Below are 16,376 nucleotides of genomic sequence, written 5' to 3'. Positions count from 1 at the left end.
TTAAAGAGAAGTAAATTAGATTAAATGACAGATTAAATACACACTGTATTTATAAATATTACATTTTAAAAATTACAGTAATATGGTTGTAAGCTGAAAATTGTATCTGAATTGAGATGTCACTTTGTTTTTTTCAGAGTTCATACTCTTAATGTAAATTCAACACATTAATCCTGTTTATATAAAGTGGCAATTATGTGAAACACCACATGAGTTATCAAAACTGGATAACGTGTAGCAGGGTCATAAGTTACAGCGCTCGGGGGAAAAACCCACTGAAGGCAACAAAAATGACACAGAAAACAAATTACATTAGTTGTCCAGGCCACTAATGAAAATCTGTTCACCCAAACTAAACCCGTCGCTTAAAATGGTATATAATATGGACCTGTCTGATTTTAGGGCTTCTGCAGAAGTGTGCAAAAAGGTATGACAAAAAGAAATGCAGTGTAATGAGACACACACCAATCTGGCAACCCAGTGTTTTCACTTTCACCAAATCGTGACTACGGAAGCCCGTGCGCACGTTTTTCAGACGCAAAAAAATGCAATTGGAAATGCAGCTCACCGGGGTAATGTAAGGACATCTATAGGGTCACCATGTGACGTCACGCGGTCGTATAGTTTTCCCTGTAGATCCAGACACACAGTTAGATGTATGTGACCTGCAGGCTTGGGCAAACTTACATGGATTATTCGAGCATACAGTGAGTATTTCATGCTTCCCACGTAAAATGCATTGATAACCGATTCTAATCAAGAATCGCCCACTGGCCTCATTGACGTTGTCAGGGGTTGCTTTAAATGTAGGGCTGCTGAAATGAATTATGCAGTGATTTTAATGAAATAAGCAAGAGCTATTAAAAAGCAAATGCTCCACACATAACTAAGCGGAACGCAGTAAAATTCTCCAACACTAAACGCTGATTCGGTATAAGCAAGCGTTATTTGATGTTCCCGTTAACGTCGTCTGTACGGTTCTGGGTGCATGGCGTTCTCTGCGCGCTCTATATCGGGGATGTGTCTGGCGAGACGTAGAGGCATGGCCTACTTTTTGTGCACGTATGGAAACGAGGCGGTGGCTCTTTTCGCTGTTGCTGTGCCAGCCTATGCGCAAATACATCTCGACGCTGGATAGGTCTCCTGGCATTGAGGCTGCGCCTGTGATGATCATGCGATTGAGTGACGATGGGGAGTCATGTCTAGTCTATGCATGATCAGTGGCTCTGCGCTCCGCATCCCGCTGGAAAAAGAGTTCGCGCTCGACGGCTCTGCGATCGACTCCGCGCCTATGCCCACAATGAATGGCTGTTTCCAGCAGCGCGAGACAGACGAGGCGAGAGAGTGAAGGAGAGCGAGCGCGTCGGACTCCATTGAAACACTTTGAAACGGCCTCCAGCTAAGGGGTGAGTATCCCGCCTTTGAATCCGCGTGGCGCGTCACGCGAGGACGGCGCGCGAGCGGCTGTCCTGGCATTTTGGCTGAAACCCGGTGGCTTTGAGATGTTTTGGGGGGCATTGATTTGGGGAAGGTGTGCGGTGGGGGATGGGCACAGATGAATGGTACCAACAAAAAGTTTAACCACTTCACCGACCTCACTGACATGGCTGAACGCGCGTGCTGGCAGATGTTCCGGAGTCAGATCTGGCTCGTTTAAAGACCCGATTTCCGGGATCTTTTTAATCTGTCAGCCAAACGTCTTATATTTGTGCTTTTGATTTGAAGACGGCACTTTGAGCGTGCTCGATGTTGTTGTGGCGATGGGTAGTTCAATCATTTTCTTATTGGCGGAGTCCCCAACCCCCCCTGGTGTCAGCGCTGGTTCAGTCTGGCTCGCCCCCAGTACGTGCATTTGTCCCGGGATGACCTGTTGATGTCTGTGAAATAAGATAAGGTGGGGTATCCGAACTAGCGCGAAATCGCCATGGAACATTAACTTTGAAATCCCGCGGACTGAAAAGTATGCACTTGGGTGTTTTGGGGATGCTAATACCGGCTGCTCATTGAATCGTTGGAGATTCTTGAGTGTTGCCGTTGTAACGGAACGGGGCGAACGCTCGTTTTTGGCGGACCCGTCTAGGCCCGAGGATGTAGGCACGCTCGTTCTCGGTGCGGTGCATTGGCAAAGACGGGACAAAAGCGGCAAACTTGCTCGATTCGTGCGACGCGACGCACCGCGTACCTCCGCTGGGTTTGTGCTCGCTCGCATGTAGGTGCTGCATTTCTCACAGAGTGGCTCACAGTGCGCGGGTTTGCCATCGTTCTTCGCCCCCTTCACGGCCCGTGCCAGGGGAGAACTCCGGACAGACGGACTGACACAGACTCATAACAACGCTGTACTGGCAGGTCTGGCGGCCAAAGGTTTGCTCTTTGTTTTGTGTATTCTACTTCACTGTTCTGCATTGTTGGATTAGTGTTAGTTTATGTTTCGGCGTATGTTCAGTGGCTGAGTCTGCACTTCCAGCACACAGGTCTGGCATCAGAATATTAGATAGGACTCTAAAGCTCAGATGATTCTTTTTGCTTTGATGTGTATCAGTGGTTCTCAGCTGGGGGCCCGGGGCCCACTAGGGCACTCTGTAAACTTCCTAAGGGTCCTCAATCTTGTTATATTTAAGTATTTTTTTACAATTGAAATGCTTAGCTGCTTAGAACCTATGTTGTAAAATACTATAAATTTTATATAAGTAGTGTAGTGTTTCATGTTACACTAATGGCAAATCAGTGACTTCACATGTACTATAAATATTTTTTATTATTTTTTTTTTGAGTGCAGCATACAACATGGGTGAACAGTATTAACTTTATTTTTCCTCTCAACAATAATATGTAAAACATCTGTAGAGGCCATTTTTTCACTCTTCTTACATGTTTGCTTATCTTTCCCTTCAAAAAAAAAAAAAGTTGCCGGCTAGTTAAGCAGATAAATACTGTAGCACCAAAGAAACCGATTCATGTATTTATAATTTCTTTCCTTAAAGACGGCACAATGTGGTAATGCTCAAATCACCAAATGTGTAAATCTTTAGATGAATTACCATAAATTATTTTTATATGTTGACAGCATTAGTAAAATGGTTACAAGCACCTTTGACTTTGACTAATGGTGAGTTCAGGTAAACCAGGACACGTCTTGATTTGACTGCCTAAAAGTGGCCCAGTTTACATGGATTTACAAAATAATTAAAGTAGGGCTGCACGATTATGACTAAAATCATAATTGTCGATTATTCCCTTGAAATTATTAATTACGATTATCACAGTTTACACTGAATGATGTTTATGCCATTGTTTGATGCAACTGCATGCCGTATTTTCATATGAAAATAAACAAGCTGAAAACACTCTAACTGAAAAACTTTTAGTGCTTTTCTATAGTATCAAGCCTCAAATGTCAACTATACATCAGATTGGTTTCTTCTTTAAATTATAAAAAAAGTTAAAATATGAATGGTATTATAATGTTATACTAAAATTTAATAAATAAATTAAAAATCTTTTTTTTTTTTTATAAAAACCCATAAGATAAAATGTAGAAAGAAAAGCACAGAATAACATAATTGGACTTTGAACGATTAATTGCTGCTTTAAACGGTTACGTAATTGTGGCATCCATAATTGTAATCGCGATTAGAAATTCGATTAATTGTGCAGCCCTAAATTAAAGGAATAGTTCACTCAAAAATAAAAATTCTGTCACGTTTTACTCCCCTTGAAGTTGTTCCAAAACTGTACATGTTTCTCTTTTCTGACAAAAGAGGATATTTTGAAGAATGTTTGCAACCAAACAGCTGATGGTAGACATAGTATGGTAAAATAAATAAATAAATAAAAATACTGTGCAAGTCATTGGGGACTACAATCTCATACAGGTTTGGAACAAGTGGAGAGTGAGTAAATAATGACCAAATCTTATTTTTGGATCAACTTTCCCTTTAGAGTAAATAATTTGTCATTGACCATAAGTGCTAGAAGTTTCAGGAGTATACCTGACTATTCATTAATAAAATAAGATCGAAGTTATGACATTACTTTTTTCTGTTTTTACAAGTGGATGTGATAGAGCCAGCCTCATTGGTTATTGCATGTTGACTGTTTGAAAGTCTCATATACTTGCAGTTTGGCTTGTGACTAAAGACTTTAAAAGTTTGTGTCCCCCTGCACACTTTGATAACCATACCTGAGGTGTCCCTGTCTTCCCCCGCCCCGAGGGAAAGCTTCTTAAATAAACCCTGGGCCTCTCAGTGTGTATGTGTGCCACTGCTCTCTGGCCAACTGTAAACAAGCCGTTTTGTCTGATGTCTATGGCTTGTGTATGTGTGTGTGTGTGTGTGTGTGTGTGTGTGTGTTCTTGCAAGGGAGGGGGAGCGAGCCTGAAGTCAGACAAAGAGGGTACTTCTTTTACAACGAACGTCCTGTTAGTTCTGTGTGATCAGATCAGATTCAGTGATTTTTACTGTGATGGCTTGTGTGGGAAACATGTGCCCAGATGTTCTGCCTACCGCGGTCTAATCTTGATGTGTGAAGTATATCACATCACAGTTCATACTGTCGTGTTGGTTTAGCTGACATGATTTGAGGGCTGTTTTTACTTCACCAAATGACTCCTAAACACGATTTTTGCGCTGACGGCAAAATGTCAATCTGTGCCTTCGCAAAAAAATCTGCCACTCATTCTGCTGATTCGCCAAAAATCCTCCCCTTACTAATATGAGCGTATTTTTTGCCTTAAAAGGAGGGAATTGTAAGCATCGCAGTTTTAAACTCTGTAGTAAAGTTGATAGTAGAAAGCACAGGTTAACCGTTTCTAATGAATTTCCCCGGCAACACGGCTGTAAGCTGTAATGATGGCTTTGCTCATGGTGTCACATTTTGCTGTAATCAGACTGACTGCAATGTCAGTCAAAGCCCATTGTTTTCCACCCTTTTCCTCAACTATGACCTCAATCACTGGTTTAGTATCTCTCTAGCGCTCTCCCCCTCTCTCCCTCCCTGCTGTAGTACTGTAAAGAGTGCCATTTTATCTCTGTCTCAGCTGAATCACCATCTCATTCAGATTAGCAGTCACATCCCGCTCACAGGATTTTAGAGGCGGCTCGCCAACCCCCCTATTATTTTTCAGAGTTTGCATGTTCTAGGCCGCTCTGCGAAAGTGCACACAGACTCATCCCTGGGGTCTTATACATTTCACTTTTTAATGTAACAGTCTGTTGCCGGTAGCCGTTTGTGTCTTCGCAATAAATTGTCGGATTCAGAGGATTTAACTGCTTTAAAAGCAAATGATGGTTGCAGTGAGTCTTCAGGGATGTACTACTGTGCTGCTGAGAGAATGTTGCTGACAAAGATCTCTTTCTTTCTCTTCCATCTGTCTTTCCCTCCTTCTCTTCCTCCGGTGCTGCTCAGATTTCTCTGGTGGTGCTGGCCATAGCGCCATGGCTCAGACCCTTCAGATGGCGATCCCAAACTTCGGCAACAATGTCCTGGAGTGTTTGAACGAGCAGCGGCTGCAGGGGCTGTACTGCGATGTGTCCGTGGTGGTGAAAGGCCACACCTTTAAAGCCCACCGTGCCGTGCTGGCGGCCAGCAGCTCCTACTTCCGTGACCTTTTCAACAGCAGTGCGGGCAGCAAAACCCCTACGGTGGTGGAGTTGCCCCCGGCCGTACAGCCGCAGAGCTTTCAGCAGATCCTGGCCTTCTGCTACACCGGCCGCCTCAGCATGAACGTCGGAGACCAGTTTCTGCTCATGTACACGGCCGGCTTCCTCCAGATCCAGCAGATTATGGAGAAGGGCACAGAATTCTTCTTGAAGGTCAGCTCGCCCAGCTGCGACTCACAGGGTCTCCATACTGAAGAAACCCCTCCGTCGGAGCCTCAGAGCCCTGTTACCCAGACGGCGGCGGGTGCTGCGGCTAACGGCGGAGGCGGGGTGGTGGCTACGGCGGCCAGTCGACCCACTTCCTGCTTGACCCCACTGCCCCTTGTCTCTCGGGTGAAGACAGAGCAGCCAGAGGCCTCGCCATATTCAGTGGTTTGCACGCCGGTGGCCAAGCGGCTTTGGGAAGGAAGCAATCGGGAAGGCGGCGGGGGTTCAGGGGCAGCTGGTGGAGGAGGGATGAGGAAGGCGGCTCGCTTTTCCCAAGAAATGGCACGCGGAAGTGCAATTCAGCAGCAGGGTAACATGGGACTTGGTATGGGTCTTGGAATGGGCACAGGGGGGCACGGTGGAGGCGGAAGCACCAATGGCAACGGCACGAGCAGTGCCACCCCTGAAGGCACCAGCCCCGGTACTTTGAGTGCCTATGCCAGTGATTCACCCATCTCTTACCATGATGATGAGGAAGAGGAGGAGGCGGTGGATGACGGCACTGAAGAGCAGTACAGGCAGATCTGCAACATGTACACCATGTACAGCATGCTCAACGTGGGTGCTACAGGTGAGTCCAGAGCACTGTTGCATCCGATTAAATGCTTGAAATCGTTTACTCAACCTCATGTTATTCTAAACTTGTATGACAACTTTATCTTCAATTGAAAAGAGCTGGCCAAATTTTAACAATGTGCTTTTTGCTTTTTCAATGGGATTACAATGAATGCAGACTGGAATTTTTAAACTTCAAAAAATATATGCAAATGCACCACAAAAGTTGTCCATATGACTCGTGCACTATAATTCAAGTTTTCTGAAGCCATGCGATAGCTTTTTGCAAGAAATTGACTGAAAGTTTTGATTAAATGTCGACATAATTTTACTCTCTATATATATTTTTAGATGCATGTTACTTATTTTGAACAATTCATCCTTGAACACGTTTCGTTATTTATTTGACCTTGCAATTTTTTAATCAAACTGTCATAACTCGTTTTATCAGGAAAATGAAAAAGACTTCTCTCAGGTGACATGTAGTTGATTGCAGCTCCCACACCTCGAAATTCAATCAACAACCGCTGGAGAGAACAAAGTCCCAAGCATACTACAGTTCGATAATTTGTTACACTAGAATGCATGTCACAATACAGATGAAATGTCTGGTGCTACGTTTTTTTCAACACCGTTATTATTCATTTCGAATCTTTTCCTTAACAGTTGTAATCAGTGAGTAAGTCCAGTTCATTTATGAGTAATTCAGACTGGTTTTGTGAACTGGATCAACAGATTCCTTAAAAAGAATGATTATTTTACCAATTAAACATTACTGCTACACCCATCAACTTTCACCATTTTCGGTGGATAAAGACACAAAAAACATCTCCACTCCCTATTCATGATTGCATTATAAATAAACTACCACAACAATGTCTTCGACTGGTTCCACTGAAGAAAACAAAAAATCATACAGGTTTGATGATGACAGAATAGAATTTTAATTTTTAAGTTTTAAATTAGCACTTCTTAAACAGGCACTTCCTTTGAACCTGTGTGTGTTGTAATGTATGCAGCCACCTTTGTTTAGTTCTCATTTAACAAGTTAAACGTGCTGTATGTAGGATTGACACCGAGTGGTTGAACTAGGTATTGCAGTCCAAATTCAAAATATTGGAGAGGGTTTTTTTCCCGGCCCCTCCTCCTCAGAGTTGAAGCACAAGCAGGTTGCCAGATTGAGGACACCAACAGGAACGAGCGCACTTGATGATGAATGAAATGAGATGCGTTGTGTTTTCAGCCAACTGGCAACCTGGGGTGCTGAAATACAATTGGGTAAACTGGCAGTGGGGGGGTTTCACAAACCAAAACAGAGAACGACGTTCCGGCCCAGAACACAAATTTTCAAAGGAGACTAACTCACTGTAGCATTGTTTTTCAGATAAACAAGTATGTACTTAGCACGTTTCTTAAATATCTGCAAACATATTATGCCATTTTTTTTGCTTTAGTAGAGTCAAAAACTTACATACAGCACCTTTAACTACAAACATATTATGCCATTTTTTTTGCTTTAGTAGAGTCAAAAACTTAAATTTAGCATTTTTTATTAAATGCTTGAACTGTTTGGAGCTCATGAATATTTTATGAGAAGGTCTTCTTATCTTCTCTCAGACAGCATGAAAACTGAATGTGTTCTGATGCCTTTGGATTTCTCAGGTCTTTTATTAGTCTTGGTCCCAAGAGCTCTGTATTATCTGTCTGTTTTTGAGAATCAAAAGACTTGAGTCCTGGTTTAATCTTTCATGGCTGTCGAGACTGCGTGCTCGGAGATCACGTTTTTGTCTTGACACTTTCTCTACTCGTCACTTCTCAGCAGGTGAACGTGTGGAGGCCTTGCCGGACCACTCAGAGACGCGGCCCAGGATGCGTGGCCGACAGGATCTTGCCTCTCTCCCCACCGAACTCATCGCTCAGATCGGCAACCGCTGTCACCCTAAACTGTATGAGGAAGGTGACCCTGCAGAGAAACTGGAGCTAGTTTCAGGTCTGAGTCTAATCACTGTACCTGTTCATTAACAAAACCCAACAGATGAACCAAAGTATCTTGAGTCAAAGGTATATTGTAGTGGAATGAATCATTCTTTTGTTGTTCAAACCATCGTCATATCATCCTGTATAGGTTTTAGGAAAACATCTGCTGAGAAAACAATGTTAAAGTTAATCTATAGAAGAGTCAAATAGGGAGGATAACCGGCATCATACAACTGAGTCATGTTCAATAGCCCATGAAAAGCAAATGATCTTGTGTGGTGATTGATGGGTCAACCGTGTTTGGAGAAGCCGTATTTTGGTATTATGGTGTAGAACAGGTTTTGTTGAGTGACTGTAGGGGGGTGGAGGCTTCTGTGAGCTGTAAAGCATGGCCTTAAGTGACTCTGAGCCGTCCGACTGGATCTGTTCAGTACACATAAGTTACAGAGAAATTCCTCTAATTGCTAGAACTTTATTTAAACAGCAGTCACATATATAATGCAGCTCAAAGTGCTTTACAAATACGATAAAAGCATGCGATCGAACAAGACCAGACATGAAGCAATATAAAGTGGAAAATGAAATGAGGAATTGAAACAGACGAGAAGACTAACGATAAAAACGTCTTTGGAAAAAAAAATTGGCATCAGAAAAAGTCATTAAAAGATGAACAAATACAAGGCACTGGAGGAGTGAAAAGCAAAAATGGAAATGAGACAAAAATGTTTAATTAAGAGCAAGAAAATAAGCTTTTGAATGGTTTGAATTAGTTTTAGTAAAGCCCATAACGCATGGAAGTAGGATTTGTTTTTTGAATTCTAATGACCAGCGTCTGTTTTGACTTATTTTCCATCACAGGAATAAATTACATTTTAAAATGTTAAATAGAAAACAGTTATTTTAAATAATACGTTTTCACAATATTATTGTTTTTACTATTTTGTCTTAGAGACTTCTTTCAAAAGTTGCATTAAATGAGTATCTGCAGCGAGCACAAGACTGCATAAGTTATCACACAGATGGATGCAGTAGAACAACAATCATATTTAATGAAGCCATAGGTGTAGAAAAGCTACATGAATAGAAAAACAGTTGTTAATACAACAGTCAGCGCTCAAACTTCACAAGTCACTGTTAGTACTAACACACATGAGTGATCTTTAGCAGTAATAAGGAAAGCTGAATTTCTTTCTGAGCTTCGTGTGATTAGTATTCATTCATTTAGCATTCATTTTTGGGACTTCTACTCATTCATGCAAATCGATGAGTTATAAGGCATTTGTCAGTCTTTCAATATGTAACTGCTTGTATATCTTGAGGACATGAATATGAATGAAGTTGCATACCTTTTTAAGTGAGCTTCACGTATATTGTGGACAGGCACCAGTGTGTACATCTCACGAGCTCAGCTGATGAACTGTCACGTCAGTGCGGGAACCAGACACAAAGTCCTTCTGAGGAGGCTGCTGGCTGCTTTCTTCGACAGGTGAGGCTGGGAAACGTTAAAGACGGCTTCCATAATAGTGAAACTGTATGACGTCTAACTTTCTGTTTCTGTATGACGTACAGGAGTACTCTGGCCAACAGCTGTGGCACCGGCATCCGTTCCTCCACCAATGACCCCAGCCGTAAGCCGCTGGACAGCCGAGTGTTGCACGCAGTCAAGTGTGAGTTCCCGCTCTTTTATATTATTTCACCCAAAAAGGAAACTTCTGTCATTGTTTATTCACCCTGATCATTTCTTTCTTCTGTTGAACGCATAAGATATTTTGAAGAATGTTTACTTTCATAGTATTGTTTTCATACTATGTTTACTTTCATAGTATTGTTTTCATACTATAGAAATTTTTTATTTTTAATGTAGTTTTAGTGTCTAAATGACAAGTGTCTCAATGCTGCCACATCTCTCTATAATGCTCTATACAAAGACAGTTCACTCTTATCATTTAATACTTACTTATGAATTGCATCGCGTAATATGGGTAGGGGAATAGTCCCGCCGGTTTATAAAAGCCAATCGCTGATGTGGAAAAGTCATTGCATCACTACAGCGACTGTAAGAAACTATCAAGTTCCCATAGTTTAGGACCTGAGGCTAAACTTAGAATCAATGAGTATGCATGCATTTTCACAAAGCTATGTGCTGAAGTGTGTTATGTTTGTTATGATTCTGAAAAATAAGCTTTTTTAAACACTTTTTGCATTAGAGACAACATTTTTGGGGCAGTTCATTTCAGATTTTGTTGCTGGTTTGCCACATATGTCTATAATGTTCAGCGAGCAGTCATTCTAAAGATTTCAGGATCCCCTCCCCTTTTTTTACAAGATAGGACTTGGTCTTGTATTATACATTGCAAATATGGACACCGAGTGAACACTTTTCTTTGTAATACTTGGTGGTATGTTATCACATTACTCAGAGCCATATCACAAAATGTTTAAAATTGCAAAAATATTGAATCACTGCAATATCGTGTTGTAAGAGGTCCTCTAGTGATTCCAGCTCTTAACCTTTGCACCAAGTATGATAATTACAACTAAAAAAACATTGATAATCAATCTAATTATGCGAGAAAGGGGCAAGTCCACTCTGCAGCATTGACAATAAGGAATGATATTTGTTAGAAACGCGTTCAAAATCACTTTTTATCCAGCTTATGATGCTGGTTTGACAGATAATCAGAAACTATGTTATTTAAGTTCAGCGAGCAGTTTTTGAGATTTCAGGATCCCCTCATGCTTCTAATAAACAGGAAGTTATCATGCATTGGTGTGGGTGCTGAAAGTTATCTGTAATAGTTATGGTTCTTGGTGTGATCGGGTCTTTAGAAATGTCTTATTCTCTTATGTCAACAGTTTACTGCCAGAACTTTGCCACCAGCTTTAAGGAGAGCGAGATGAACGCCATCGCGGCGGACATGTGCACTAACGCTCGGCGCGTGGTGAGGAAGAGCTGGATCCCCAAGCTGAAGCTACTGATGGCGGAGGGCGATGCCTATGCCAATTTCCTCCCCGACAGCATCAAGATGGAAGCGGACGGCCTCAGCGGCGAGCCCACCTTCGAGACGGCGAGCCTGGAGGGCGGCGCTTCGGTGGAGACCGGAGGATCCTCGGGCGAGTCTCTGCAGGGTGTGGGCGGAGACAACGGCACTTTGTTTCAGTGAGCGACCCGCCAAGGAAAGCCCTGCCCCATCCCCTCTGCCGCCCCACCTCCTACCCGCCTCCCACCCCGCTGCGTGACTCTGGGCTCTGCTGCTTCTGCCTGGGATGGGGAAGGGAGAGTCGGGTAGGAGATTGGAGGAGATTGCACGGTCTAGCGTCGGGAGGAACACAAGGGGTTGATGCCAGGGGCACCATTTTCTTTTCAATCATTTTTGTTTTTGCTGAATAACCCTCTTTTGCACAGAAGATCCCCTTTGCCTCCATGCTCGGGAAGTAAATCTAGTCACCGATGCTATAGGAATGCGTAATTAGGAGCAGGAAAAGTTCTTGCGACCGGAGGTCCGAGGTTCCCTGATCTCTCTCTACTGAATTTGAATGTATTCATGATTTTGTAGCACCTGGCTATGTCAGACTAGCCGATTGTATTTGGCCCAGGAGAGAGACAGGAAAAATGCCTGTCATAAGATCTGAAGGAACAGCAGATGGAGAAAGTAGTGAGGGAGGAGAGGAGAAAGAGAAGTAGGTGGCATATTCTGTCTCTCGTTCTGTCTAAAACGGAAAGAATCTGATATCCTCCTCTCCTTCCATTCCTCCCAAAATATATGTGGGATCTTAGTCTGCCACGTTCTTTGTTTTTTATGCCGCCGTTTTCTCCTTTCTCCTTCTACTTGTTCCACTGTGTGTGATTTATATGAATCCAGAGTTGATGAAAGATGATTAAGAACTGTAAAGGATAAAAATATATTTATCTGCTCGCACCTTTAGAGCTCAAGAGAGAGGGATTGTTTTAAAATCTCTTTTTTGTGTTTTTATTTTTTAAACCTTTTACATTTTTTTTCTTAAATGTTTCTCAAGAGACACCTTGTTGTCGGGCTTTAAATGGAAATAGTGAGGAAAAATAAGGACTATTTTTGCATAAGGATTATCTTGCATTTCAAAGACTGGTGCTTGGCTTGTATCTCGATCACGATCGTGTCCGCAGTAGCTGAATTCGATTGGCCGTTTTGACCAGTGACGTACATTTTGCGTCTCTCGCCGATTAAAGGGGTAGTTTATCCAGAAATCTAAATGCTGTCATCATTTCCTTACCCCCATCTCAAACCAAACACAAAAGAAAAGTGTTTGTTTTCATTCACCGAAAGGCCAATGGGGTTCAGTGTCGTTTTAGTCCCCGTTGACCTTCATTGCACGCACATAAAAGTGTTCTTTAAAAGTATCTTACATACAGGTTATACAGGTTCGAAAAAAGACTTGAGGATGAGTAAATTGTGGCCGAATTGGATAAACTATTCCTTTAAGAGAAAAATTGTGTAGGACATAAAAACAAAGTGTAAACCTTTTTAGCTTTCTTCACCCCCCTCCCCCCATTATCACACACAAACACGCTTTTACAGCCCAGGGGGAAGGGAGGTTGTGCTTCTTATTGTTAGTCACTTTACTGTCTTAAGGTAGTGACTTTGTGTGTGTTTGGGAGCGGAGGAGGGTTTACATTGCCTGTGTCCCAGGAGAGCGGGAGCAGAACGATTAAGTCTCTCCATGTTGCCCATGTCCCTGTTTGGGCAGCTGTGTGTGTCCGTCTGTGCTCGCTTAGGCAAGCATGTCTGTGTGCGCACAAGTCACCATCTGTATACATTCCTTGCACATAGTTGGCACTGTGTGTTTGCATGTGGGTGATGTGTTGAGTCGGGGATTTAGGGTATGTTTGTTTCTGCGTTTATGTGCCGGAGGCGTCTCATACGGATGCTTTTAAGGAAATTCGGCCGTCTGAAAGTTTGCCGTAAGCCGTGAACTTTTGCATATCCCAAATTTCCATCGGGATTTGAATGGGATTGCATGTGATGTCTTAATGTGTGCTCAGGCATGGGTTTTAAACACACATGCCTCACAAAAACAGAAATTCGATATTGTAGGCTATTTTAATCTATTTGAGTTATTAGGCCGTGCGTGTTTGTATAATCATGTTTTTTCGTGCGTCTGATCTCCTGGGACACATACAGTAGCCGCCCCCTTTCTGACAGAGGACATGGACCTCTTTGCACCTTTTGGTAGACTGAACTAGAGCTTTTTGCACCTTTTTAGTAGAGGAGAGTGGTGGATTGTGCACCTTTTTTGTAGAGTGTAATCGAAGGTTTTTGGACTAAACTTCCTGGATGTGTATGTGTCGGTATCTGGCCCGGAACAGAATGCACCCCTGTGTCTGTGGCCAGCCGTGCGGAATACTGATGTAAATATCGAAGAGACTATTGAACAGATTTCGACGACGTTTTTAACAGGTCGTTCGTCTTTTTAATTGATGGCTTACATTAGGTCTTTCACCCCTCTTGTTTTAGCTCATGTTTTTATTTCATTTTTTTTTTATTTGCATAACCAAGTCTGGCTTACCTGCTGTGTTTGCATATCTGGAAATTGTAGTAGTTGTTTTTTTTTTGTTTTTTTTCTGGCTTAAGAGCCGTAGCAAATAAAGTGAACTCCTGGCAAGTTTACTACTTAAATGCAGTCTGGTTCAGGTCTGACCAGTGACCTCATTTCTTTTTCTTTTCTTTTGGACCAGAAAACAATAATGCCTCTTGTGTAGAAATGTATAACATTCGCGTAGCCTGCGAAATCAACATCGGGGAATGTGCATGCATGCATTTCCTTCTCCGTTTTATTTCTCCATTCTTTTAGCAGACCACGTGTACTGTATTTACTTTTCAACTACTACTAATTCAAGGTGAAAGAGTTGACTTGCCAAGTTTTTTAAGGATACAATATAGAGTTGTTTGACTGATGATAGAGTACTGAGTATTTTTTTCATTTCTTTTTATTGACTAAGTGCTGGGAAAGTGGGGGGGCCATGGTGAGGGATGTACTGGTGCTATGTGTGCTATTCTTTAGATGTTAAAGGCCTGCTGGGTCACTGGTGCCTTTTCAGGAGGACTGCGGGAGACGAACTGCGTGTGTATCTGGGTGGGGCGCGGAGCGGCGGTGCTCCTCTCTCTCCTCTCGCCAGCTATGACTGTGCCAGTGTTTATGCGTCCTCCATTTTGATGGCACAGATCACATATGCTGCATGCGTTGCTGGAGAGGAACCGCTGTGTCCATGCGCCACCTGCTGTCTGTGTGTTGTCACTGCAGCTTAGATTTACTACTTACAGTCAACACCAGGGGGTGTCATGCCTGAGAAAGATGACTCTTGGTGGCCACAAAAAAATGGCCTTTCTCTTACTAGGAAGTAGAAGGTGACTTTTTTTTTTTTTTCATTGTTAAAATACTACAAGTAAGCCATTTGAAGGTTGATTTTTATTTGTATTTTCCCCTCCAAAAGGCGTAACACTGTGGCTCTGTGGCACTATCAAAAAGTTGCTCTGTTTGTTTGAGCATCACAACCAGCCCAAGAGAGCATCAACCCACGGCGCAAGTTTGAAATCATTATTTTTGTGATTCCGTTTTAAATTACACACTTCACCTTTAAAGGATTGGTATGAAAGTGTGAATGAAGGGACCAGTGTCGATCAAAAAAGACTGGGATGTCCATATCTCGCTGCCTATCTGTCTGCTCTCTGTGCCCGAGTAAAGCACCTTCTTCTGGGGTTTGCGTTCATAGACGTGCTCCTCGGAACCTTGTAATTCAGTCTGACTGTGTCACGGAGCGCAGAGAGCAGGTAGATGGCGGACGCCTGAGTGGGTGAGAGAGAGAGAGAGAGAGTGAGGGTTTAACTGCCCGTAAGTCTTGTCATTCTTCCTCGTGACACAGTTTGTTGGGGTACTGTGCATTGTAGATCATTGTGAATTTGTAATCTGGTGGATCGCTGACAGCATGCCAGAGAGAGTACGGAGCAATGTATTAAAAATGTAACTCTTTTATAAACGGTGACTGTCTTTCCTCTCTGCAAAAAGGCAGAAACTGGGCCCGTCTGTTCTGGAGCGACGGACTGGCTGTATTTTGCAGGCTTTCCTTTGGCTTGCAGTTTTCGCTATGTTTTTTTTTGTCAACCTAAGCCTCTTTACCCAGAATGCAGCACTGCTATTCCACTCTAAATAAGACATACCACATAAAGATACTCTCACCTCTTTCTCCGTGTGTTGCGTTCTCTTCCAGCACACCCCAACACTCTGCTTTCAGTCTTTCCCTGAAATGAGACGATGATGATGATGATGATGATTATAACCCAACTTTGCAAATGTTTTGGTAAAGTAACGTGTGACAGCCGGACAAATTTGCGTTTGGACATAGTATCACGAATTACAGAGAAATACAGACAGGATGGGGGATGACATCAGCTCGCTTGAACATTCAAAACAACAAACTGGTTGTGAACCTTTTTTTTTTTTACGATGCAGTGTCTCACTTTCTATGAATACATCCCTATACAAATCTATATACTGTATATTACATAGAAGCACTAATGAAGTTTGATTGTTAGTCGTGCACTCTCAGCATGAGTTGTAACCCATACCCAGCTGTGCTCATGCGGTGACCCTGTAACGCCAGTGCTCATCCACTCCATTCTGTCTGTGTTCAAAGTGCCAATAACTTTGTGAATCCCTAACTGTGACCCAATATTATCAAAAGTAATTGCACATTAACTACTGTAAAAAATGAGTAAGAGAAAAGTCAAAGGATACAGCTGAATATCTTAATAAAAGTTTGTAACAAAGGATTGTGTCTTTGGCTGTTTGTTTGTGTGTGTTAAAGCAATTCTCAGCTAGGCCAGTTAAAAAAAAAAAAAAAAACTAGGACTGTCAGTAGATTAAAATAATTGTGCTTTGTTCTGTGCTGAAGTGTATGATGTCAGTTTGCATGTTTTATGTATTGATTCCACACTGCGGGAATCT

The 16,376-nt window shown here is 42.5% G+C and overlaps 1 protein-coding gene across 4 annotated transcripts; it reads left to right on the top strand.

Moving 5' to 3' along the window:
* Positions 1-552: 552 nt before the first annotated feature.
* Positions 553-16,199, top strand: LOC109060331 (nucleus accumbens-associated protein 1). Of its 4 annotated transcripts, none has more exons than XM_042720203.1 (6): positions 553-707; positions 5,404-6,435; positions 8,239-8,409; positions 9,777-9,882; positions 9,966-10,063; positions 11,253-16,199. In XM_042720203.1, the coding sequence occupies exons 2-6, from the start codon at positions 5,433-5,435 to the stop codon at positions 11,558-11,560; spliced, it is 1,686 nt and encodes a 561-aa protein (XP_042576137.1). In that variant the 5' UTR covers positions 553-707; positions 5,404-5,432; the 3' UTR covers positions 11,561-16,199. The 4 variants fall into 4 exon arrangements, with proteins under 4 accessions (XP_042576137.1, XP_042576139.1, XP_042576136.1 ...); XM_042720205.1 differs by lacking the exon at positions 553-707 and adding an exon at positions 776-1,406 and having other exon boundaries at positions 8,242-8,409; XM_042720202.1 differs by lacking the exon at positions 553-707 and adding an exon at positions 808-1,406.
* The last annotated feature ends 177 nt before the right edge of the window (positions 16,200-16,376 follow it).

The sequence above is a fragment of the Cyprinus carpio genome, chromosome B3, assembly GCF_018340385.1.
Source record: "Cyprinus carpio isolate SPL01 chromosome B3, ASM1834038v1, whole genome shotgun sequence".
Classification (NCBI taxonomy): domain Eukaryota; kingdom Metazoa; phylum Chordata; class Actinopteri; order Cypriniformes; family Cyprinidae; genus Cyprinus; species Cyprinus carpio.
The sequence above is the reverse complement of the archived record's forward strand: the minus strand, read 5'-3'. Positions and strand labels throughout refer to the sequence as shown.

Excerpts from the sequence above, each read along its gene's own strand:
- LOC109060331 (XM_042720203.1), top strand. The coding sequence starts at position 5,433 with ATGGCTCAGACCCTTCAGATGGCGATCCCAAACTTCGGCAACAATGTC. Across the intron at positions 8,410-9,776 it reads GAAACTGGAGCTAGTTTCAG|GCACCAGTGTGTACATCTCA; the intron begins GTCTGAGTCTAA and ends TATTGTGGACAG. Across the intron at positions 9,883-9,965 it reads CTGGCTGCTTTCTTCGACAG|GAGTACTCTGGCCAACAGCT; the intron begins GTGAGGCTGGGA and ends TATGACGTACAG.